We start from the raw sequence: 26,289 nt of genomic DNA on the forward strand, positions 1-26,289 counted from the left end.
GAACTTTCCCAGGTGATTTGTGGACTCTCACAAGCACAATCCCTGTGATTTGAGTGTTGGGCTGCATGTGTAGCAGGGATCACTGCTTGATATTGCTACAGTCTACGGGTATATAGTGCCTTTAAGGTTACATAATATGACGAGAATCATCCTTTGCGTTGGTTCCTTCAAGGAAAATATTCAAAATGCGCTTCATATTCCATACTTTCATTATAAGGGAGCATTTAGTCAATATAGTGAACTGCTCGCTTTGACTGAATTTAAGTGAACATCTAATTCATATCCTACACTTAATTGAACGCATTTTAGGGCAGGTGATCTGAACCGCAAATTAATGTTAGCTGTGAAAGGAGCCATCAGGACTTCTGTTATTACTGTGTGAATATGTTGCTTACAGATTTACTGTTATCTGTTGTGTTCTCCTCCTACAGGTTGTGAGACCAGATAGCATGTGTGTGGCCATAAGTGATGGAAGCCTGCTCTCTGTCTTTGCTTATTTGCTGGGTGCCGCACAGGTATGGGCGAAGGCTAGAAGTTGAATTTGTCGGTGTGATTTGACTGGTAGTGATTGTTTCTTTCCCTCTCCCTGCCAAATGTTCTTCCTTATGTCCTTTTCGAAGTAGAGGTAACACTTGACTCTTGGGAGATAATCCCTCTGATAACCTAGCTGTTATTTATATGTGAATGAAGATGGTGAACAACAGGCTATTTGACCACAGAAGTAGCATGAGGGATTGGATCCTGTTTTTGCATGCATAACCAGTGATTTTTGATTACTTGTGATTTTTGGCAGGCACCTTGGCTGATTTCCTTTCCTAGTGTTCTGAGAGTCTGTCCAGCTGACATTCCGTAGAGACCACTCCCTCCGTGACTCCCTTGTCAGATCCACACCCCCTACCGACCCAACCTCCACTCCCGGCACCTTCCCTTGCAACCGCAGGAGGTGCAACACTTGCGCCCACACCTCCCCCCTCACTTCTCTCCAAGGCCCCAAGGACCCTACTCCGACCTATCACCTTCACCTTTACCTCTTTCCACCTATCACATTTCCAACTCCCCTCCTCCAAGTCCCTCCTCCCTACCTTTTATCTTCTCCTGCTGAACACTCTCTGCTCATTCCTGAAGAAGGGCCTGTGCCCGAAACGTTGAATCTCCTGTTCCCTGGATGCTGCCTGACCTGCTGTGCTGTTCCAGCAATAAAGTTTCTCCAGCATCTGCAGACCTCACTTTCTCCTCAGCTGACATTAGCTGAGGAGGAAGATGATCAGCTGACATTAGCATTGAATCTGGCACCTTCGTGGTCTGTATGCCTCACTACTCACTGCTTTAACCAGCTGATGCATTTGATGCTCAGTTAAATAGGGTTTCCTCTCTTTCATAAGCAACATTGATTGTTCACTGCCAATGCTTCGCTACGTAAGCAAACAAATCCAGGGCTGGTTGTAGGCTCCTGCTGAAACTTGGATTCCTTGATGTGCTCTTGAAAGTGCAGCTTCAACCTAAATAACATTAAGTAAGGTAAATTTTCTCACAATGTATAACTGTTAGGTAGATTCTTTTGGATGTATCCCATCAGAAAAAAAATGTTATCTGTATACTCCTAAATGAAATGATATTTAAAGTGAAAGTTATTTATAAATATTAAAAAAAAGTGGTGTTGGTGGCTGAAACAGTTCATTGTTGTCATGGTAGACTACAATAGCTCGCTGGAAAGGGTTCTTGACTCCCCTGTGTATTATATTGTTGTATCAGCTCTGACACACAGGAAGATGATAAAACGTTGACTTGACCACAGGGCCCAGGATATCTCATGGTTGTTCTAATGGTGACTTGAGAATGGAATGTCAGAGATCATTCAGATCAGTAGCTGGTGAGCAGACTGTAAGAGCTGTAGAGGGCTGTAGTTTCTGCTGGCTGCACTTTAATCCTGGCTGATGGGGAACAGAGACCACTTTACAACTGATAAATCTGCCAGGCTGCAACACGTCTGCTCTCTGCACCCATGATAGTAGCCAAGCTGAAAGGGTGCTGAAGGATATTGGAGCCAACTAGGTTGAACATTGGCGATTCTGTTTGGGAGACAAATCAAACCATCAAATTGAGCTGGATTTAAGGTTACCGTTTGCAGGTACTTTGTGAGCTTATTAGTCAAAGTAAATATCAAACCTTGTGATATATTGGCCATGGAGAGCTTCTCTGGAAAATTGTTATTATGCAAATCATGATATTAAGTGGGTAGATGTCATTCTTCATTTTATCAGTGACTTAATGAAGCATTGTTAAAGCAAGACAATGTTGACTGAATCAATGTGAAGTAGGGAATTACTGTGTTAGAAATCTGTTGCTTCACCTCTGAAACCTGGGTTACAGGAAGCAGTGGGATATGGACTGGCTCAGAATGAGGAGCTTTGCAGGTGCAAGTTCAGGCCTATCATAGCGAAAGTGGAAGGAAAGGAACTACTGTCAGCATTTGATTTATGCTGCATTTGTTTAGAAACATTCTGTGAAAGAGGGAAAAGCTTAGGTTTTGATGCTGCTGTCCCTCTTATATTGGGCACAGCACTCAACAGAACCAGGCCATCATGATTAAACTGCCCCAAAGCTGTTTGTTCTCAGTTTTTTTGGGAAAATAGAGAGAGAATGGTTGCTTGCTCAATTACTGTAAGAAACCAGTGCAGCAAATAATGTTCACCAAATAGTTAGCTACATTGGGGATTGATACTGATGTGTCCAGTACTCCACATTGTTGGTGCGATTCCACTAATAAATTGTGGAACTTAATAATCCCAAATGTTTGCAGTGTGATGGAGTTAATTGTCCACTTTCGTTTTCAAATGATCTTTTGCCTCAGCGTGCCTCTTCATTAAGCTGTTCTGGTATTTTGCATGTATTGCAAACTTTGTGCTATGCTGAACTGGATGATGTATGATTGTGACTGTAAAATTTACCAGGCTACAATTCAACTTCCTGTAAACATGTGGGTGTACTTAAATTGATTTGCTAACTTGTTACTCAATGAATTTGTTGTTTTGTAGGTTCACAGTCTGGAGATTTCTGCCGTGTCCAGAAGAGTAATGGAGAAAGTGAGTTTGTACTCAGAGCTGATATTTTTAACAAAGTAGGCTGAATTCCAGAGGTGAAGTTATAGTCATTCCCTGCACAAAGGAAGATGGATGTAGTTGTTTGATGCTAACAAGCTCAGCCCTAAAATGTTGCTGCAGGAGTTCTTCAAGGCAGGGTCCGAGACATAACTACAATCAGCTGCAGCTTTAATGACATTACCTCCGTTCTAAAGTAAGAATTTTAGTTCTACTGATTTCAGAGTGTTCAGTCCTATTGCTTAGACCTTAACTAATCAAACCCGTCTGTGCTATAATACTTAATAAAAGTAGTCATAGAGATATACAGCATGGAAACAGACTCTTCGATCCAACCTGTCCATGCCGACCAGATATCCCAACCCAATCTAGTCCCACCTGCCAGCACCCGGCCCATATCCCTCCAAACCCTTCCTATTCATATACCCATCCAAATGCCTCTTAAATGTTGCAATTGTACCAGCCTCCACCACTTCCTCTGGCAGCTCATTCCATACACGTATCACCCTCTGCATGAAAAAGTTGCCTCTTAGGTCTCTCTTATATCTTTCCTCTCTCGCCTTAAACCTGTGCCCTCTAATTTTGGACTCCCCGACCCCAGGGAAAAGACTTTGTCTATTTACCTATCCATTCCCCTCATAATTTTGTAAACCTCTATAAGGTCACCCCTCAGTCTCCGACGCTCCAGGGAAAACAGCCCCATCCTATTCAGCCTCTCCTTGTAGCTCAAATCCTCCAACCCTGGCAACATCCTTGTAAATCTTTTCTGAACCCTTTCAAGTTTCACAACATCTTTCTGATAGGAAGGAGACCAGATTGCACGCAATATTCCAACAGTGGCCTAACCAATGTCCTGTACAGCCGCAACATGACCTCCTGACTCCTGTACTCAATACTCTGACCAATAAAGGACTCCACTTTCAAGGATCTGTGACCGTGCACTTCAAGATCTCTTTGTTCAGCAACACTCCCTAGAACCTTACCATTAAGTGTATAAGTCCTGCTAAGATTTGCTTTCCCAAAATGCAGCACCTCGCATTTATTGGAATTAAACTCCATCTGCCACTTCTCAGCCCATTGACCCATCTGGTCAAGATCCTGTTGTGATCTGAGGTAAGCCTTTTCGCTGTCCACTACACCTCCAATTTTGGTGTCATTTGCAAATTTACTAACTGTATCTCTTATGCTCGCATCCAAATCATTTTATATAAATGACAAAAAGAAGAGGACCCAGCACCGATCCTTGTGGCACTCCACTAGTCACAGGCCTCTAGTCTGAACCTCCACAACCCTCCACTACCACCCTCTGTCTTCTACCTTTGAGCCAGTTCTGTATCCAGATGGCTCGTTCTCCCTGTATTCCATGAGATCTAACCTTGCTAATCAGTCTCCCATGGGGAACCTTGTCGAACGCCTTACTGAAGTCCATATAGATCACATCTTCTGCTCTGTTCTCATCAATCCTCTTTGTTACTTCTTCAAAAAACTCAATCAAGTTTGAGAGACATGATTTCCCACACACAAAGCCATGTTTACTATCCCTAATCTGTCCTTGCCTTTCCAAATACATGTACAGCCTACCCCTGAGGATTCCCTCCAACAACTTGCCCACCAGCGAGGTCAGGCTCACCGGTCTATAGTTCCCTGGCCTGTCCTTACTGCCCATCTTAAACAGTCGATCTTCAACCAATTTCACAGGAATGTACTTGCTAGCTGTTCATCCTTGCAGTTTATGGGACCTTTCTGTGTGATAATTAGCCTAGAATGTAGTCACTATATTGCAAAAGTAATCCACCAGTGTCGTTTTCTGAGGGCATTATGAAGTGTTTTGTAAATCACAGCTTTTTTCTCACTAGCTGTGATTTGACCAGAGTTAGCCTGTTAAAACATTTATTCACATCCTTCAGATTTTAGCAGCTAATGGCCTGACTGGAAAGGTGATAATTTCTGAGAGACGTCCAGAGCAGCTGACATCTGTGGAAGTGGGCAACAAGCAGGTAACACTTTGTGCCTGGATAAGTAACAGGCTAAGTGTAATTTAACCATGAATGTGTATCCTGTCATTGTACCATTTGTATTCCTAGTTCATTCGATTAGTGTTTAAGCTCCAAACCCACAGCATCTCTGGAACTCTCCAGCTTGCGTGATCACCCCTCTCTTGATTGATATTCTCTGCCAGACTCAGGAGCTTAAGAGACCTATGGCAACATTCCTAGTGTGTCCCAATACAGTGCCAGATGATGTGCTGTCTCCCCTTGAGGACATTGAGGAAGTTTCTTGTTACATTGTCAATTTCAGACTTGCATGAAAATAAGGACAAGGATTAGTATATTCCATCACTGGACATACATATGTTAAGGGAAAGTGAGGACTGCAGAATCTGGAGATCAGAGTCGAGTATGTGCTGCTGGAAAAGCACAGCAGGTCAGGCAGCATCTGAGGATCAGCAGAAACTACGTTTTGGCATGAGCCCTTCATCAGGAGTGAGGCTTGTGAGCTGAGATAAATGGATGGGGGTAAGGTCGTGGTAATGGTGATAGGTCAGAGAGTAGGGTGGATCAGAGTAGGTGGAAAGGAAGATGGACAGGTAGGGACAGGTCATGAGGCTGATACAGAGTTAGAAGGTTGGAACTGGGATGAGTGGGTGGTGGGGGGGAGGGGAAATGAGGTGAAATCCACATAGTCGGAGTGCAGAAGATGAAGCGTTATTCTTCCAGGCACTGGGTGGTTTGGGTGTGGCGATGGAGGAGGCCCAGGACCTGCATCTCCTTGGCAGAGTGGGAGGGGAAGTTGAAGTGTTCAGCCTTGGGGAGGTGGGGTTCGTTAGTGCGGGTGTCCCAGAGATGTTCTCTGAAGCATTCTGCAATTAGGTGTACTGTCTCCCCACTGTAGGGGAGACCGCATTGGGTGCAACATGTGGAAATGTAGGTAAAACTGATGGATGTGACCGGCTCCTATTGGGTGGAGGTGAGAGGGGTGGTATGGGCACAGGTTTTGCAATTCCTGTGGTGGCAGGGAAAGGTGCCAGGAGGGAAGGGTGGATTGGTGGTGGGGGGAGGAGCGGGGGGGATGTGGACCTAACAAGACAGTCGCGGAGAGAATGGTTTTTACGAAACACAGATGGGGTGGGGAGGGAAATATATCTCTCGTGGTGAGGTCCATTTATACGTGATGGAAATGGCTGAGCATGATGCAATGTATACGGAGGTTGATGGGTTGGAAGGTGAGGATCGGGGCGTTCTGTCCTTGTTGCGGTTGGAGGGGTGAAGTTCAAGGGCGGAGGTGTGGGAAGTGGATAAGGTGTGCTGGAGAGTATCATCAACTACGTGGGAGGGGAAATTGCAGTCTTTGAAGAAGGAGGCCATCTGGTGCGTTCTGTGGTGGAACTGGTCCACCTAGGAGCAAATGCAGTGGAGGGATTGGGAGAGTGTTTTTACAGGAGGCAGGGTGGGAAGAGATGTAGTCCAAATACCTATGGGAGTCAGTGGGTTTGTAGAAGATGTCCGTGTTGAGTCAGTCACCGTTGATGGAGTTGGAGAGGTCCAGGAAGGGACGGTGTCTGCGATGGTCCAGGTGAACTTAAGTTTGGGGTGGAATGTGTTGATGAAGTTGATGAACTGTTCAACCTCCTTGTGGGAGCACAAGATGTTGCCAAAACAGTCATCATTGTAGCGGAGGAAAAGGTTGGGAATGGTGCCGGTATAACTGCGGAAGATTGACCATTCCACGTAACCAACAAAGAGACAGTCGTAGCCGGGGCCCATGCAGGTGCCCATGGCCACTCCTTTTGTCTGGAGGAAGTGGGAGAATTCCAAGGAGAAATTATTGAGGGTGAGGACTAGTTCAGCCAAACAAATTGGAGTGTCAGTGGAGGGGTACTGGTGGGGCGTCAGGAGAGTAAGAAATGGAGGGCTTGGAGGCCCTCGTCATGGTGGATAGAGGTGTATAGTGACTGGATGTCCATGGTAAAGATGAGGTGTTGGGCGCCAGGGAAACGGAAGTCTTGGAAGTGGTGGTGGGCATGTATGGTGTTCTGAACGTATGTGGGGAATTCCTGGACCGAGGGGATAGGACAGTATCAAGGTATGTGGAGATGAGTTTGCGGCAGGAGCAGGCAGAGGTGATGGTTGACTGGGGCAGTCAGGCTTGTGAATCTAGGGTAAGAGATAGAACCAGGCAGATGCAGGGTTCCCGGACTATGAGATTGGAAGATCCACTTGGGTGGAGATCCCCTGAGGTAATGAGGTTGTGTATCATCTGGGAGATGACTTTCCTGAAGAAGGGCTTATGCCCAAAACGTCAATTCTCCTGTTCCCTGGATGCTGCCTGACCTGCTGCGCTTTTCCAGCAACACATTTTCGGCTCTGGGAGATGATGGTTTGGTGATGGGGGTTGAGGTCATGGTCAGGAGGACGATGGGAGGAAGTGTCTTCGAGTTGGCACTTGGCTTCAGCGGTGTAGAGGTCAGTGAGCACGTGGCTTCAGCGGTGTGGAGGTCAGTGGACACCCGGCTTCAACGCTGTAGAGGTCAGTGGGTGCCTGGCATTGTTCCTGATGCGGTCTCCTCTTCATTGGGGAGACAGGATGCCTACTTGCAGAGCGCATCAGAGAACATCTCCGGGACACCCGCACAAACCTACCCCACCGACCCATGGCCGAGCACTTCACCTCCCCCTCCCACTTCGCAAAGGACATGCAGGTCCTGGGCCTCCTCCCATTGCCACACCCTAACCCCTGACGCCTGGAGGAAGAACGCCTCATCTTCTGCCTTGGGACTCTCCAGCCACATGGCGTCAATGTGGATTTCACCAGTTTCCTCAATTCCCCCGCCCCGACCTTATCCCAGTTCCAACCCTTCCAATCCAATCGCCCTCATGACCTGTCGTACCTGTCCATCTTCCTTCCCACCTATGTTATCCACCCTCCTCTCTGACCTATCACCATTACCGTCGACTCTAACTACCAATTGCACTGTCAGCTACCCCCCCAACCCCGTTTATCTCTCCAACCCCTTGGCTCACAAGCCTCAATGCTGATGAAGGGCTTATGCCCGAAACATCGATTCTCCTCCTCAGCTGCTGCCAGACCTGCTGTGCTTTTCCAGCATTACATGCTCGACACATGGTATTTTCATTGATGAAAGTAAAAACATAGGCTATGCCACAGCATAGCTTCACCCTGCAGAGAATATGACAAGATTATTCAGCAACATTACTCTCACTGTCCCATGAATTAACCCAGCTGGCCCCAAGCATCTCAGTATCTTTTTCTTTCTTTTTTTTTTTCTCTCTCTCTCTCTCTCTTTCTCTCACTCACTCACTCACTCTCACATGCACACATGCACTCACACAATCTCTCTCTCTTTCTCTTTCTCTCTCTCTCTCTCTCTCTCTCTCTCTCCTGCTCTGCCAGTATCTCCCCTGCTCTTCCACCTCCAGGGAAACTCTCTCGATAGGATTCTGACCCTGCTGCTTAGAAGGGAAGGGGGAAGAGGAGCAGAGCAGTAGTCATTGGGGACTCCACAGTTAGGGGGACAGATAGGTTCTGTGGGGACGAGAGACTCACGGTTGGTGTGTTGCCTCCCAGATGCCAGGGTTCGTGATGTCTCTGATCGTGTTTTTGGGATCCTTAAGGGGGAGGGGGAGCAGCCCCAACTCGTGGTCCACATAGGCATCAACGACATAGGTAGGAAGAGAGATGGGGATTTAAGGCAGAAATTCAGGGAGCTAGGACGAACAGAGTTGTTGTCTCTGGTTTGTTGTCCGTGCCACATGCTAGTGAGGCAAGGAATAGGGAGAGAGCGGAGTTGAACGTGTGGCTACAGGGATGGTGCAGGAGGGAGGGTTTTGGATTCTTGGATAATTGGGGCTCTTTCTGGGGTAGATGGGACCTCTACAAGCGGGATGAACCAGAGGGGTACCAATATCCTGGGGGGGAAATTCGCTAAGGCTATTGAGGTGGGTTTAAACTAATCCAGCAGAGGGTTGGGAACCAAAATTGTAGTTCGATATAGAAAAGGTTGAGAGTAGGGAAGTCCGAAATCCAAGTTTCAGGGACGCAAGATGGCACCAGCAAGCAAGAAGTTGGTTTGAAGTGTGTCTACTTCAGCGCCAGGAGCATCCGGAATAAGGTGGGCGAACTTGCAGCATGGGTTGGTACCTGGGACTTCGATGTTGTGGCTATTTCGGAGACATGGATAGAGCAGGGACAGGAATGTTTGTTGCAGGTTCCAGGATTTAGATGTTTCAGTAAGAACAGAGAAAATGGTAAAAGGGTGGTGGGGGGGAAAGGGGGGGTGGCATTGTTGGTCAAGGACAGTATTACAGTTGCCGAAAGGATGTTAGAGAACTTATCAACTGAGGTAGTATGGGCTGAGGTTAGAAACAGGAAAGGAGAGGTCACCCTGTTGGGAGTTTTCTATCGGCCTCCGAAAAGTTCCAGAGATGTAGAGAAAAGGATAGCAAAGATGATTCTCGATAGGAGTGGGAGAGCCAGGGTAGTTGTCATGGGGGACTTCAACTTTCCAAATATTGACTGGGAACACTATATCATGAGTACTATAGATGGATCAGTTTTTGTCCAGTGTGTGCAGGAGGACTTCCTGACACAGTATGTAGACAGGCCAACAAGGGGCGAAGCCACATTAGATTTGGCACTGGGTAATGAGCCCGGCCAGGTGTTAGACTTGGAAGTAGGTGAGCACTTTGATGATAGTGATCACAATTCTGTAATGTTTACTTTAGTGATAGAAAGGGATAGGTGTACACCACTGGGCAAGAGTTACAGCTGGGGGAAAGGCAATTATGATGCGATTAGGCAAGATTTAGAAAGCATAGGATGGGGAAGGAAATTGCAGGGGATGGGTACATTAGAAATGTGGAGCTTATTCAAGGAAAATCTCCTGTGTGTCCTAGATAAGTATGCACCTGTCAGGCAGGGAGGAAGCAGTAGGGCGCGGGAGCCGTGTTTATGAAGGAAGTGGAATCTCTGGTCAAGAGAAAGAAGTAGTCTGATGTTAGGATGAGATGTGAAGGCTCAGTTAGGGCGCTTGAGGGTTACAAGGTAGCCAGGAGAAATCTCAAGAGAGAGCTCAGAAGAGCCAGGAAGAGACATGAGAAGTTGTTGGCGGATAGGATCAGGGTAAACCCTAAAGTTTTCTATAGGTATTTAAGGAATAAAATATTGACGAGAGTAAGATTAGGGCTGAAAATGTGTTGCTGGAAAGCGCAGCAGGCCAGGCAGCATCCAAGGAACAGGAGAATCGACGTTTCGGGCATAAGCCCTTCTTCAAGCTTACAGGAGATTGCCGAGCCTTTGGCATTGATCTTTAAATCGTCATTGTCTACAGAAATAGTGCCAGAAGATTGGAGGGTAGCAAATGTGGTTCCCCTGTTCAAGAAGGGGAGTAGAGACAACCCTGGTAATTATAGACCAGTGAGCCTTACTTCAGCTGTTGGCAAAGTGTTGGAAAAGGTTATAAGAAATAGGATATATAATCATGTAGAAAAGAATAATTTGATTAGGGATAGTCAGCATGGTTTTGTGAAGGGTAGGTCGTGCCTCACAAATCTTATTGAGTTCTTTGAGAAGGTGACCAAACAGGTAGATGAGAGTAAACCGGTTGATGTGGTGTATATGGATTTCAGCAAGGCATTCGGTAAAGTTCCCCACAGTAGGCTACTATAGGAATGGGATTGTGGGAGATATAGCAGTTTGGATCAGTAATTGGCTTGCTGAAAGAAGACAGAGGGTGGTGGTTGATGGTAAATGTTCATCCTGGAGTCCAGTTACCAGTGGTGTACCGCAAGGGTCTGTGTTGGGTCCACTGCTGTTCATCATTTTTATAAACGACCTGGATGAGGGCGTAGAAGGGTGGGTTAGTAAATTTGCAGACGACACTAAAGTTGGTGGAGTTGTGGATAGTGACAAAGGATGTCGTAGGTTACAGAGAGACATAGATAAGCTGCAGACCTGGGCTGAGAGGTGGCAAATGGAGTTAATGTGGGCAAGTGTGAGGTGATTCACTTTGGTTGGAGTAACTGGAATGCAAAGTATTGGGCTAATGGTAAGATTCCTGGTAGTGTAGATGAGCAGAGAAATCTCTGTGTCCAGGTACACAGATCCTTGAAAGTTGCCACCCAGGTTGACAGGGTTGTTAAGAAGGCATACAGTGTTTTAGCTTTTATTAATAGAGGGATCGAGTTCCGGAACCATGAGGTTTGCTACAGCTGTACAAAACTCTGGTGCGGCCGCACTTGGAGTATTGTGTACAGTTCTGGTCACCGCATTATAAGAAGAATGTGGAAGCTTTGGAAAGGGTGCATTGGAGATTTACTAGGACGTTGCCTGATATGGAAGGAAGGTCTTACGAGGAACTTGAGGCTGTTTTTGTTAGAGAGAAGAAGGTTGAGAGGTGACTTAATAGAGACATATAAGATAACCAGAGGGTTAGATAGGGTGGACAGGGAGAGCCTTTTCCCAAGTATGGTGACGGTGAGCACAAGGGGCCATAGCTTTAAATTGAGGAGTGATAGATATAGGACAGATGTCAGAGGTAGTTTCTTTACTCAGAGAGTAGTAAGGATATGAAATGCTTTGCTTGCAACGGTAGTAGATTCGCCAACTTTAAATACATTTAAGTCGTCATTGGACGAAACATATGGACGTACATGGAATAGTGTAAGTTAGATGGGCTTCAGATTGGTATGACAGGTTGGTGCAACATCGAGGGCTGAAGGGCCTGTACTGCGCTGTAATGTTCTATATTCTATGAAATTTGCTGAATCAAGCAACAGACCAAATACAAACACTACTCGCAACGAATTCCAGTCACAAAGACAAATGTAACCAGCTGAATGAATGTTGGTCTCATTGTGATGAGAGTACAAATTATATTTGCATGAGGAATGAACAGATTGAATCTGGAATACTGTGATAGGTTTCTGACACCATATCTTGAAGATAACATTCACCTTGGAGCAGGTGCAATGCAGATCTATCAGAATGATACCAGGGCCAAAAGGTTAAATTGAGGACAAGTTTCAGAGAGCATATTCACATTCACTGAGTGTAGGGGATAAAGGGAGACTTAAATGTTTAAAATAGTTGTTTATGATTTGATAGGGTAAATAGAGAGCCTCGAATAAAAGAGCATCGACTGAGATCACACAAAGGTGATGTCAGGAAACACTTCACAAAAAGATTAGTGGAAATCTACCCTCTAAAATGTTACTGAGCGGTAAAAATTCAATGATGTAAATATATTGGAGGGTGGGGGCTGAAGAAGATTAGAGATAGCAAGAGAAAGATTTGAAAATATGAGAATTTTAAAATACTGGTGTTTCTTGTCCACAAGTCACTCTCTATCAGGATGCTGAATGCATAGTACTTGCTGTGATGTGAGACACGGGCAGCAGAATTTTGGATGATGTTGTGTACAGATGGGGGAAGGTGGACACCAGCCAGGAATGGGTTTGAGAAGTCAGGCTTTCAGATAAGAAAGGCAATGACAACAGACTCTGTGTGTTTGTGGGGGTGGAGAAGTCGGGTGAGGGTGCAAGTGTGGCCAGAAGCACATCTCTGGCTGGGGAATGAGCTGGCTTATTCACAGATATTTGCCAGGTAAGAAGGATGGAATCAGAGTTGAAGGAGTGAAGTTTGGAGTTGGAGTGAATATCTGCTCATCCACTATTGGTTGTCATATGAGAAGTCTGATAATAAAAGTGGAGAAATTGAGAGATGTGCTGGTGAAGTAGAATTAGGTGTCATCAGCAAACTTGTAAAAACTGAAGCTATACCTTTAAACAATACTGCCAAGTGGCAGCATGTAAATCCTAAATAGGATGGGTCAATGATTAGGGGTCACTGAAGCTAGAAGAATCAGAGAACGCATTGCAAGCATAGATAGAGGTGACATCTCACCTGGACAATGGTGGAGAGGTTTTAGTGTGATCAATTATGTCAAAGGCTGCAGAAAAAGTAAAAGGGAAAGTTTATCTATATCACAGTCACATGACATTGTAAGGACTACATGGATTTTGTATTCGAGAGGGCATGAAAGGATTGGGAAATAAACCAAAGAAAACTGAGTTCAGGCTAGGTACAAGGAGATGCTACTTATGAGCCGATGGAAACGAAAGATTTTCTACCAAGGCAGCTGAATGGATGATCTCAATCGTAGTGACAGAGGTTCATAAGCGCAATTCGCTTATTTTGAAAAGTGAGGGTGTAGGGGACAGGAAAGTGTACTTTTAAAAAGTCAGCTCAAAGAAAAGACGTTGAGCTTATCTTAGGATGATCATTGAATATTGAGCATTTGTTCCTTTATGCCGGAGAAATAATATTGTGTATTTGGGGAGGCTATTGGCATTGCCTCAAACGTTCTGAGCCCACCTCATCACCACAGCAGTTGACTAATCCTTGCTGTTTCTGGATAGCCCACCATCCAGTGTGGTCACACATACTGGTGCCTGACCAGCTTTTTTTAAACTGCGAGATGCTGAGAATTCTATCTGGGTGGAACATGTTGTTGCATGGTGAATGAGAAATCTTTGCTCAGTTGCTGGTCTTGCCCTCAGTGTGTTTCCTTTCTTGTCTGAACCTGTTATTTCCATGCTTGGGTCACTGTTTTAGGGCACCATGGATGGGTTTATCCTCTTGAGGAAGGGGCACATGCCAATGAATTTCAAATCATGATCTTTCTGGTGTTCAAAGATGTGCATTTAAACCCTTCCCCTGTGTCTATCTCCACAGCCAGTACTATGATTTTCTGAGAACACTGTTACTCTAATTCTGGCATCTTGTGCATGCTGTACATCCTTTACCCCACCATCAGCAGTCATGACTTAAGCTTTTTAGCTGTTAAGTTTTGTAATTCCCTCTCTATTCTTCAGGATGCTTTGTAAAACCCACCTATATGACCAAACTGTGGCAACATTTATGCGCAGCTTAAATGTTCATGGTTTTTAATCTGAAGGTGAAGCAGGTGAGTAAGTCGTGTTTTATTATAGTGCAGCTTTCTTTGCATCACTGATTCATTTTGGTTGTTTCTGTTTTCGCAGGTATCACTATTGATTGGAGAACCGTTCTTCACCACCAGCCTCCTTCCCTGGCACAACCTTTATTTCTGGTATGCAAGGACATACCTTGCTAAGGTCCTGAGTAGTGAGTTGACTGTTTTGCCACAGTCTGCCATACTCTTAGTGATGGCTGTGGAGTTTGAGGTGAGTGAAAGAAAAGCAGTATCGTGGTGTAAAGGGTATAGTCTGACACTAGAATTTGGAGAAACACAAGAATAGAGTAGATAGACCATTCTGCGTCATCCATCATTCAGTTAATTCATGGTTTAACTGTATCATAACTCCCAACTTCTCATGTTAGGCCTATATTCATTAACATCCTTTCCCAACATATACTGAAGAAAGACATGTTTTGTTGACATCTTTTAACTTGCAGTCATCAGGGCAATTCATAAGAAATATCAATAAAAAAGGATAGCCAGCGTATATACCATATGAGAGAAAATTGATTGGTTAACCAGTAGATTCTGGTATCCAGCCTACATCCAAATGCACTGGAAGGTAAGATTTCTCAACTGTTTGAACAACCACAAATAAGATGCTGTCATCAAACCGAAAGATTGTTCTATTTATCATGTAAGCAAGTATGTGGAGTATGACTTTCAGTGCAGTTGTGATGCTAGGAATGAAGGCTGGACGTCACAAAGACTGTCAGAACATATCAAATAACATGTCCCTTTGTTTGCAGCAAGTGAGAAACCCAACCAATCTGTGGTAGCAAAATTCTTAACACAGTGTCCAACATTAGATGTGATTCTACAATTGGACATTATCTGCTAAGTAATTCCGAGTGTGCAAATAATTATGTTTACAGCCAATGCATGATTGTCATTTGGTCTTATAATGTGACATACTTGTATATTGGAAGCTATGTATATTAATGCACAGGCACCTGTTCTTTTGAGACAAGAAGAACATACACACGCTGCGCACATTTCAACTTAAGGTAGTCATAACCATTTTCTGTTTGATCTCAGGAAATACCATGACCAGTCAGAGTTAACGTGCCTGGTATAAAATTTAGATAAAAGTTTGCAGTTAACTATCCGTTGTTACCTAATTGGTGCATTCTCCTTGCAACAATACTACCAGTCAGAGTCCACTTGCCAACCAACTAGCATGCTCCACTCAATATAAGTGTTGTTTTCCCTTTACAGTGGTACTTCATCCAAATCATAGAATCATAGAATAGCAAGCCATTAAGCCCAACAAGTCCACACTGACTCTCTGAAGAGTAACCTACCCTGACCCATTGCCCTAACCTATTACTCTACATTTACATCTAACCCACACATCCCTGAACACCATGGGCAATTTAGCATAGCCAATTCACCTAACCTACACATTTTTGGATTGAGAGAGGAAACCGGAGCACCCAGAGGAAACCCACACAGACGCGAGGAGAATGTGCAAACTCCAGGCAGTCATTTGCCAGAGGCTGGCATCTAACCCAGGTCCCTTGCGCTGTGAGGCAGCAGTGCTAACCACTGAGAGATTCTGATGAGCACAAGACACTGTGTTCTCTGTCAACAACACTCAAAGTTCTCTTCTACCAAAAGACCTTTTCTTAACAAATCTTATCCCCAGTTTTGAAATTTGTATTTGATCCACCCTCAACAACATTTTGGAGGATAGATTTCAACTAATCTGTTTCTGAAGAAGTGTTTCCTGAAATTATCCTTGTGTGGTCTATGCTTATGCTCCTTTGTTGTAGACTGTTACTTTTACTATTTACCCTATCAAATCCTATAATTGTTTTGAACACTTGACTTAAGTCCCCGTATCCTCTATACTCAGAGTCTGCTCTATGCGACATGTCCTCACTTTAACTTTTTGGTCCTGGTACCATTCTGATAGATCAGCATTGCACCTGTTTCCAAGGTAAATGCAATCTTCCAAAGATATGCCAAAAACCTATCACAATTTTCCAGATTTAATCTGTTCATTGCTCTATGCAAGTATAATTTGTGTCCTTATCATGATGTGAGACACTACCAATGTTCATTTAGCTGTTTACATTTATTTTTGTGACTGGAATTCATGGAGGGCAGTGTTTGTATTAGGTCTGTTGCTTGATTCAGCAAATTTCAGAAACTAAAAACACCACGGTTATTTCATTTGAGTTTTGAAGTAGTTTATGACCTTGCATAGTTCACCAGGCCAGTCCACTACTTGTTCGCTCTCTCCTACCTCCAATTCTGAGACCACGGATTACTATGCTCCGTGCATGTGATCTTGGAGTCAGGATCTGTCAATAGTGAAATAGCCAGAATTACGATTATTGTTTTCAATCAACACCAGACAGGGTTTTTTTGCATATAAAGTATTTTTAAAAAAATATTTTAAATGCTGTGTATTTTTGTGGAACCAATGAAAATCCTATTTTGAGAGGGGATCTCTGGAGCTGGGAGAGAAGGGGAGACACTGGACTGACCACTGGCAGAGCAAGGCCAGCTAGAGAGAGAGAGAAATAGGTTCTCTGTGAGTTGCTTGGGACCAGCTGGGCTACTTGGTGGGACGTTGGGGCAGTGTTGTTGAATAGCTTTATTATATCTTTTGCAGGGTGAAACCATGCTGTGGCATAGTCAATATGTTTATGCCTTCACCAGTGAACATATCATATGTGTCCAATGATAGAATGTTATAATCCTTATCCTTATTTTCATGCAAATCTGAAATTTGATATTGCAACAAGAAGCCCCCTTAGTGTCCTCAAGGGGAGACAGCACATCATATGGCATAGTATTGGAGTGTTGCAGTAGGTCTGTAGGTTTGGGAGAGGATATCAATCAAGAGTGGGATGATCACAATCCTGTGATCATACATGTGTCAGTGTTGATCAGGAAAGAAGTGTTGGTGTTCTCAGCATCAGGGTGGAAGAAGCCCGATCCAGTACCATTGCTGAGCACTTAACAAGAAGGACAGTAAAGCTCAATTGTTAACTTTATTTCTATCGTTATATTCTGTGTCTTGGTTTATTTTAGGTGTTGTAAAATGGCACCTGAGAGTGGTGACATTATACAGTGCTTTTCACTGTATTTGTGACAAATACATCTACAAGTACATAAATAAATTGAGTCCTCTTGTTTGATTTCATGGGTTGAGAAACTAGCTCATATTCATTATCTTGTTTGATCAGTAAGGTAGCGGGCAGCAAATTGCGATATCTCTGGAACAACATTCCGGAAACTTGGTTTGAAGTCTGTGGGTGGGTGTTTATTTTAAGTTCACAGTCCCTTTTAATTTTTTTTGGCGCAGCAATTTAAAGAGGCTAAATTATGTCCACCCTGTGTGGGAACTGGCGCAGCCTTGTGACTTGGAGCAATACTATGGAACTGCATCCCAGTAACATAGGATCCCAAGACAGTATTGGACACAGTCAGTTCATTCTCCTTCTACCATGATGCTTGTCACATGATTCAGTGGCAATGCATAGGGCTCTTGTGCTGCAATGGTAGTGTCCATACCTTTGGGCCAGGAGGTCTGGGTTCAAGCCGCACTTGCTCCAGAGGTGTGTCATAATATGTGTGAACAGGTTGTTTAAAAATATCTACAATGACATTGCATTTGTCGATTATTCAATGCAATGACACTCTTACCAGTTAATTTTAAAAAGACAATGATGTCAGAAAAAAGTTCTCAGAGGTGGAGAGCTCTTGGAACTTCAAGTCTGAAATAACTTGCTCCTCCAAAACATGGGACTTAATCTGATCATGTCTCAAATGATTGTTACTCCATTGCAAAATATCACATTCTCAGAGGAAAATAAACTTATCTCCTGGGCCAAATCAAGTCCATCCTTGGACATTGTCAGAGGCTAAAGAAGAAATTGTACATGCCCTTGCAGAGGTTTTTGCTTTATCTTTAGCCACTGGTGAAGTCCCATAAGATGAGAGATTGGCTAATGTCATTCCATTACTTAAGAAAGGGAGCAAGACAAGGCAGGGAACTACATGCCAGTGAGCCTGACATCAGAGGTAGACAATTTGTTGGAGATGATACTGAGGGACAGGATCAACCAATATTTGGATAGTCAAGGTCTGATTGGGGATAGTCAGTATAGATTTATGTGCAGGAAGGCATTCTGACAAATCTTTTGAGTTTTTCGAAGACATAACCAAGAGGATAGATGAGGGTAGGGTAGTGGATGTTATCCATATGGACTTTTGTAAGGCCTTTGACAAGACCTTGAACGGCAGTCTAGCCATGAAGGTTAGGTTGCATGGGATCCTGGGAGAGCTAGCTATTTGGATTCAAAATTAGCTCGATGGTAGGAAGCAGAGGGTGATGATTGAAGGTTGTTTCTTTGACTGGAGGCCTGTAATGATTGATGTGTTCCAGGGGTCAGTGCTGGAACCTTTGTTATTTACGATCTGGATGTAAATGTACAAGTCATGATTAGTAAGATTGCGGATGATGCAAAATTAGGAGTTATCGTTGATAGTGACTAAGGTTGTCAAAAATTACAGAGGGGTCCTGATCAGGTGGGGAATTGGTCTGAGGATTAGCAAATGCAATTCAATACAGATAAGTGTGAGGTGTTGCACTTGGGAAAGTCAAACCAAGATATGATTTATACAGCAGATAATAAAGTCCTGAGGAATGTTTTGGAACAGAGGGACTTAGGAGTACAAGTACACAGTTTGTTGAAAGCAGCACCACAGGGTAGACAGGGTGGTGAAGAAGGTAAAAACAAGGACTGCAGATGCTGGAAACCAGAGTCAAGATTAGAGTGGTGCTGGAAAGGTACAGCAGGTCAGGCAGCATCCGAGGAGCAAGAAAATCAACATTTCGGGCAAAAGTCACCATGGACATCCAGTCCCTATACACCTCCATCCCCCATCATGAAGGCCTAAAAGCCCTCCGCTTCTTCCTTTCCCGCCGAACCAACTAGTACCCTTCCACTGACACCCTCCTTCGGCTGACTGAACTATTCCTGATGAAGGGCTTTTGTCCGAAATGTCGATTTTCCTGCTCCTTGGATGCTGCCTGACCTGCTGTGCTTTTCCAGCACCACTCTAATCTAGGGTGGTGAAGAAGGCATTTAGTATGGTGGCCTTCATCGGACGATGCATTGAGTATAGGAGTTGAGATATTATGTTACAGTTGTATAAGTTGTTGGTGAGGGCCGCACATGGAGTATTGTGTACAGTTTTGGTCACCCTGTTATAGGAAAGAGTGCAAAAAAGCTTTATAAGGATGTTGCTAGAACCAGTAGGCCTGAGTTACAGGGAGAGGTTGGCCAGGATAGGACTTTATTCCTTGGAACTTAGGAGAATGAGGGGCGACCATAATGAAGCGTTTAATATCATGAGGAGCATCGATAGGATGAATGCATGTAGTCTTTTTCTCAGAGTTAGAGAACTGAAAACGAGATGACATAGGTTTAAGGTGAGGGGAAAAATTTAACAAGGACCTGAGAGGCAACTTCATCACTCAGAGTGGTACGGAGATGGAATGGGCTGCCAGAGAAAGTGGTTGAGGCGGGTACATTGGCAGCATTTAAAAAATATTTGAATAGGTAAATGGATGAGAAAGGTTTAGAGGGATATGGACCAAATGCGGGCAGTTGGAACTAGCTGAGTTGACACCATGTTCACCATGTTACTTGAGTAGAAACAATGTGCAAGGGTACAGGAAATGAGGGGATAGTGATGATGTTCTAATGCTCATTTGAGAGCTGGTGCAGTCACGTTGGGCCAAATGACGACCTCCTGTACCATTGCACTTCTGTGATTCTGTGCATTTTCACTTGAAGCAGAGAAAGTTTATAATTTGTGCAGTGGAAAATGTGAATTATTTTATATTTTCTTCAATCGTCTGCATATCTTAATATCTTGTTTTTGGATTAGCAACCAGCGCAATCTGTTTAAACTGATCCCATTTACTCTTTATCTCTGTAGAACCTCTGGCGTATCCGTGCTCCCTGTGGAGTATGTGAAGGCTTTAACGTCAGCCTTATGGACGAGATGATCCAGGTGAGAGGTTGTTCTAATGCATAAACCTTGATCCGTTTGTACAACAGGTTGCACCCATAACTGGCCACCATTGCTTTCTTAGTCTAGTCACTTGAAAATTTCAGCTGCGAGGATGCTGCTGTGAAATGCTGTGTTGACGTAGTGTCCAAAGATTTGGGGGATTCATTTCGTGGTAAGCTATTAATACTTGGTTGTGCATTGTGTGGGAGTATCTAAAAGGAAAACCAGTGGTGTGATCTGGGAGAAGGTCTAAATATATGATACAGTTATATTGCCTAGGATTTTCTTGAGACAGAGGAGAAAAAAATGAACTAATGATCTTTCAGATCACGCAGCATATGATGCTTGGCTGTCTGGGAAATATTTTCTGGGCCTTGAAAACCTCATGAGGTCTTGCATGGATTTTCAGCAAACATCAATCTTCATATATAACTGTATATCTTCAGAAACTGTCTTAACGTGGGCTTTTTGATCAGAAAATTCTGAGCCTGTGTGCTTGTCAAAAAGTGATAAAATCTTCAGTCATTGTGATACTTGATTAAAAAGTACCAATTAAATTTCACATTCTTTTGGATAGTATTTTTAAGTATGCACTTGAGTTGTGGAGAAAAGGTGGCAAGAAGTTAAACCATTAGAGAGGATTAGCTTCAAATACCAAGAAAACTGTTTACCAGGAGACATGTATTCAGTTTTGCATGCTGTGAATAGATTAATTTGTTGACATTTTATCAGTTCATGTCTCTATAAAATGCAAAATTGTTCAACCGTGTAGATACAGGCAGGATGTTTTCTTTGACTGGTAGTCCAGAACAATCAGGACTGATAAGATGAGAAATCTCTTCACTCAATGGTGAGTCTTTGGGATTCAGAGGACTGTGAGCGCTCACTTATTGACTGTGTTCAAGACTGAGATTGATTAAGTTTCTAGATAGTTGTCTTGTAGTACAGGATACAGGAATTGAATATTGCTGAAAAGAGGCATATTTTGTTACAGCTTTTCGGGACATTCTGCAAGATTACAAATTCAACGGAAAAGCAACATTTATACTGCATGAGAGGAGAGTGCTGAATGATTGATAAGTTGACTGTGGTTAGTGGAAACACTACTATTGAAAATGCACTCATTAATGCTAATTAATGCCTCTACCAATCAGATCCATTTGCCATCCTTATGCATTATAAATGTTGATTTTGCTCTTGTATTCTTTGAAAACCTTCTGATGAATGCAAAGTTAAAAGCTTTTTAGATATTAAATGCTAATCATAGTTCGTGGAAGCCCTACAGTGTGGAAGCAGGCCGTTCAGCCCATCGCGTCCACACTGCCCCTCCCAAGAGCATCCTATCCAGACCCACTCCTTCCCTGTAGCCCTACATTCACCATGGCTAAGCCACCTAGCCTGCACATCTTTGGACTCTGGAGGCAACCCACATGGGGAGTATATGCAAAGTCTACACAGTCGCCCAAGAGTGGAATCAAACCCTGGGTCCCTGGCACTGTGAGGCAGCAGTGCTAACCACTGAGCCACCCCTTTGATATGAGAAAAGTATGGGAAAATGGTTGAGGGGGATGACCTGGTTGAATAGCAGAGCAGGTTTGAAAGGCTGAATAGTCTTTCCCTCCTATTTCCAATCCTCCTGTGCTCCGACATTACTGAAACTCTTGAAATACTTGCATTTATCCAGCATCCATTATGACATTTGAATATCCCAAAGCACCTCACTGCTAATGGAGTACTGGCGATCAGAAAATGTAATCACTATTGTAATGTAGGAAATGCCACAGCCATTCTACAAAGCAATGAGCAGATAATCTGTTTTAATGATCGTGATTGATGGTCCATTGTTGGCCAGGTGACCGGGGAGAATTCTGGTCCTCTTCAAATAGCACAGAGAGTGTTTTAATGTTCACCTGAGTACCTAGATAGGGTCTAGGTTCTTTGTCTTACTGCAGCATTCCTTCAGTACACCTCTGAAGTGTCAACCTAAATTGTGTCATTGAGGCACTGGATTGGGATTTGAACCTTCTCACACAGGCAGCTGGACTACTTTCGAACCATTGCTGACTCTTACCAACAGTGTATGCATTTGACTTCATGTATGTTGGACATGTTCAGCCACAACTTTATCTTGGTTTTTTAAAGTTGGAATGTCGATAGCTGTTTCAAATTCACTCATTCCACACATGAACCCCCACTTACATTCTTTACATGTCAGTGTTCCTCTCATTTCTCTTGTGCCATTGTTTTGCAGAATTCATTGAATTTCCGTGAATGTCAGGAGGCTGAACCCCACCCACTTTGGGAATACCCGTGTCGGGCACTCAGTGACCCTTGCCAGGTCCTCTGCTTTGATTTTCGCCAGGAGGTACCAGAGCAGCCAATTTACTCCACAGGATCACTGAAGTTATTGAGGTATATTTCCTGCAGCTAATATTAAACAGAAAAGAGTTGGAATGATTTTTGGTCAGTAGATGCTTGGGTATATGAGAGAGAGGCACATATTTAAATCTCTCTGCAGTCAAAATAACTTATTCTCATGAATTCTGTATTAATTTATCAATATCTGTTTAGATGATTTGGTTAAATTAATGTCTTGTGTTTAATCCCTGAGCTCTAGATGAGCCCTTCAATGTTAAATTGTGATTTATTATTACCATTTTCCTAATGAAGGGCTCCTGATGACGGGCTTTTGCCCGAAACGTCGATTTTCCTGCTCCTCGGATGCTGCCTGGCCTGCTGTGCTTTTCCAGCACCACTCTGGTTTCCAGAATCTGCAGTCCTTGTTTTTACTTACCTGACCATTTTCCTAACCTGTCTTTAGTTACTGTGTTGGTTTGTGTGACCGTCTTACTAGTTACAGAGGTAACTGGTTGCTATTGGATACTGATTCACAACTAACTAGATTCTAGGTCCACAAGTCAGGAAGAACATCTGAGGAACTATAGTTGCTCTCAAAGTTCAAATCATTTGTTACTGCCCTGGTGGAGGTGGACAATTGCTATCGCTTTGTCCTAGTTTTCTGTCTGTCAATTCATTGTCTGTCTGTTAGTTATCAGTCAATTGCAGAGGGCTTTGTCTGTTGGTTTCATTAGTCTTTGTCTCCCAGAATCATGTGGTGCTGCATTGTACATCTCAGCTGTTTGTTAGGTATTCATTCAGTCCTATGTTGAATTTCTCAAGTGTATTTTTCTCTTATTCACCAGTGCGTTTTCTCTGTACAGTCTGAAATAGTTAGCATTGAAGCTGTCTGTTCACCTTCTCTTTGCTACCCTGCAGCCCCATGTTCCCCTGTTCTTCTGCGGTTGGTGATGAATTAATGTTCTATTTATTGTATACACTAGAAATTTAACTTGTAATATTTCTGATTTTAATTGTTGGAAAATGGTGAATTTTCTAGATCAGGCATTTGCCATGGAGTGGTGCTTTGGATGGACTATTCCTTAACTGAAGACATCAGCATCAGCACAGGGTTAACCAAACCCTACTCTCACACGGTAATCCTTTGTTTGTTTCACAGTGAGTTGAGCACAGCAAGTCATGGGGGTCAGGTGCTCAATTAGGAAGCAAACTTCTTTTGCAATCAATTTAAACAATGAGGGAATGGAATAGAAACGGGACATTGAAACTGTTATATTGATGTACTGGAGCATCGATAATTGTGCAGGGGAAAGCAAGTTAATTTGCTGAGTTTGGTGACTCCATAGAGGTCAAAACTGTGATTGCCAAGCCTTCCAGTTAATGCCTCCCCAGATGCTGCTCACTGTGCTCCATGTGGTTGTAGCTGTGAAATAGTGTACAAGTGGCCTTAAAACTTTTAACAGCCAGTGACATTGTACAGCAGAAAGGTTATGATAAAGGAAGAAGGGGGAGATAAGGGCAGAGGGGGACCTGCAGCAGGAAATTTAAATTCTGATGACCCATGCTACTGGGAGGCACAGCTTGTAGGAGATGCGTTTAATAGCAGAAAACTGTCCAGTTATTCCAGGAGGATTTGATTGTGACTGGGGCAGACAGTGAGTCAGCCCCTGGGTTGTCACCGGTGTGGGGAGTTGGACATATCTTCAGTTGCCGATACTCTAGGCTGTGTGACTTCCTTCCTAAACTTCTCTGCCTATCTCATTTTCCTCCTTTAAGGTTCTTGTTAAAGCTTGCTCCTTTGACTAAGCTTTGGTCATCTGCTCTGCTATCTCCTTGACTTGTTTAATATTTTTTATATTATATTATATTATATTGATGTACTTTGTTAAAGGTGCTGTAAGAACGCATGTTGTGATCATTCCTGAACTACTTCTGTTATGCTGTTGACAGGATGACTGTAACTGGAACCCACACTGCAAGCAAGGTGTCTACTTCCTTAGTTCAGTGACTAATCACAAGAGCTCAACAGATGGACTGAATTCAGTAGCTTACAATGTGATCTTTCACCCAGAGAGTGGTGAGCTAGCCATGGATTTCAGGTTGGCCCCATGACCAGCCAAAGCTTTATGGAGGAAGAGAGAGAGTGCATCTTTGTCTCTGGGTGATATCAGTAACTACTACAGGAAAACTGAATGCCTGAAACTAGACTCAAATATTGCTCTTGGGAATCCTTTGGACACTCAGAAAACAAAAAGTTTTGTTTCACCCTGATTCTTCTGACATTGAATTTTTGGTACAAGCAAAATTGGTTATTTAATCATTGCACTCAACATCAAAGCAGTGTAGAATTAGCTGTGATAAGGAAAAGAGGCGAGAGTCGAGTACACTGTTTGGCTCAGTCAGCATTTTCAACATGGTCAGGGGGTTCTAGCTTCACTCCAGGAAAGAACATGCAATCTAGGTTGACACTGCAGTGTAGTACAGAGCCAGTGCTGTGTTGTGTATTTGTACAGAGCAATAAACGAATCTGGAGATTTTTCCTAGTTTACAGTTTTAGAGTAATCCTCTTTCATTACATAGGGGACTACACTACTTTCTTTAAATTTTAGGCCTGTTTTTGAATCATTTATCTTGATTCAGAGTTAAGTACCTGTGCAGACTTTGCAGCATGTCATACAAGCTGATACTCTGCTGTACTGAGAACATGCTGCATTGCCAGGTGTTTTTGGTAAACTGATACATAACGGACCCTATGGAGAAATCTTCCTGTGCACTTGGCTGCCAGGCTTATCTTTGTGGCAGTGGTGATTGTCACTACACATATCAGTGTGTGAAATATTTGGGGTACAGGAGGAACCATTATGTAGCGATTGTTTTTCTTTCCATACTGGATATTTAAGGATGTTCGTCTTTCACTGGATGTGACTGAAGATTGAATGTCAGTTTACTGGAGGGAGGATGGTGATGTCAATCACTATGTTGTATTGTACTGTATTGTCCATTACCACTGTTAGGACATTTGACCCTGGTTAAAGGAAGTATGTAAATTGTTTCTGTGCAGTCCCTTAGCAATGTGCTTTACCTCATGGCCCTGCATCTCATCTAGAACAAGCTGGCTTATCACAAAAGGCACCACTAATGCCTTGTGCTCCATTGTTGAGTGTAATCCTAGACTGTTCTAATAGCCATGGTTAGTATAAACCCAATGAGTTATCCTGGCTCTATGTGACTTATGCTTTTTGTTCAGCCAGTCTTGCTGGAGTTTATTTAATAAGTGTCAGGAACTGTGTGGAATGTATTTGGTCCAGTTGTCTTGTTTGAGATTATGTGCAGGTGCCGTAGACTTGCATGAGGTATGATTTTGCTGTCCTAAGCGCTTTTAGAATGTACTAATCACAGACTCGGCTTCTGCTGTTTGTAAACCACGTGCTGATAAAATAAAATGAGCAGGCTCCATCTGGTGGCAGTTTCATTCTCTTGCACTGGTCCTATTAGATAATGGTCTGCTTCACACTGCAGATGCAGTGACCTGTGCTGGAATATGTGTGGCATGGGAATATTGGTCTCTCCTGGGATGCCCTGAGGTTGAGGGAAGTCTCTGCAATCTCAACTAACATGCTATAGGGGGTTACCACACTTCAGGAGAGAAGAGACATATATAACCCTCGTCAGATAGTTTGACAAACTACTGTCAGTGAGTTTCAGCTCTATTATCTTCCACAGGTACACCATCGATCTCACTGACTTCAGATTTTAAATCCCAAATCAACACAGTAT

At 43.5% G+C, this 26,289-nt stretch overlaps 1 protein-coding gene across 1 annotated transcript in view; it reads left to right on the forward strand.

Moving 5' to 3' along the window:
• The window catches only part of prmt7 (protein arginine methyltransferase 7), a 52,852-nt gene extending 26,884 nt beyond the window's left edge, over positions 1 to 25,968 (forward strand). The window contains exons 10-17 of the mRNA XM_043707227.1: positions 432 to 515; positions 3,036 to 3,083; positions 5,006 to 5,095; positions 14,159 to 14,320; positions 20,080 to 20,154; positions 22,406 to 22,566; positions 23,552 to 23,648; positions 24,463 to 25,968. Coding sequence (XP_043563162.1) covers positions 432 to 515; positions 3,036 to 3,083; positions 5,006 to 5,095; positions 14,159 to 14,320; positions 20,080 to 20,154; positions 22,406 to 22,566; positions 23,552 to 23,648; positions 24,463 to 24,624 — 879 coding nt within the window. The 3' untranslated portion in view covers positions 24,625 to 25,968. The remainder of the gene's footprint in view (positions 1 to 431; positions 516 to 3,035; positions 3,084 to 5,005; positions 5,096 to 14,158; positions 14,321 to 20,079; positions 20,155 to 22,405; positions 22,567 to 23,551; positions 23,649 to 24,462) is intronic.
• The last annotated feature ends 321 nt before the right edge of the window (positions 25,969 to 26,289 follow it).

This window comes from Chiloscyllium plagiosum, chromosome 17 (assembly GCF_004010195.1).
Source record: "Chiloscyllium plagiosum isolate BGI_BamShark_2017 chromosome 17, ASM401019v2, whole genome shotgun sequence".
In the NCBI taxonomy this organism is placed as follows: Eukaryota; Metazoa; Chordata; class Chondrichthyes; order Orectolobiformes; family Hemiscylliidae; genus Chiloscyllium; species Chiloscyllium plagiosum.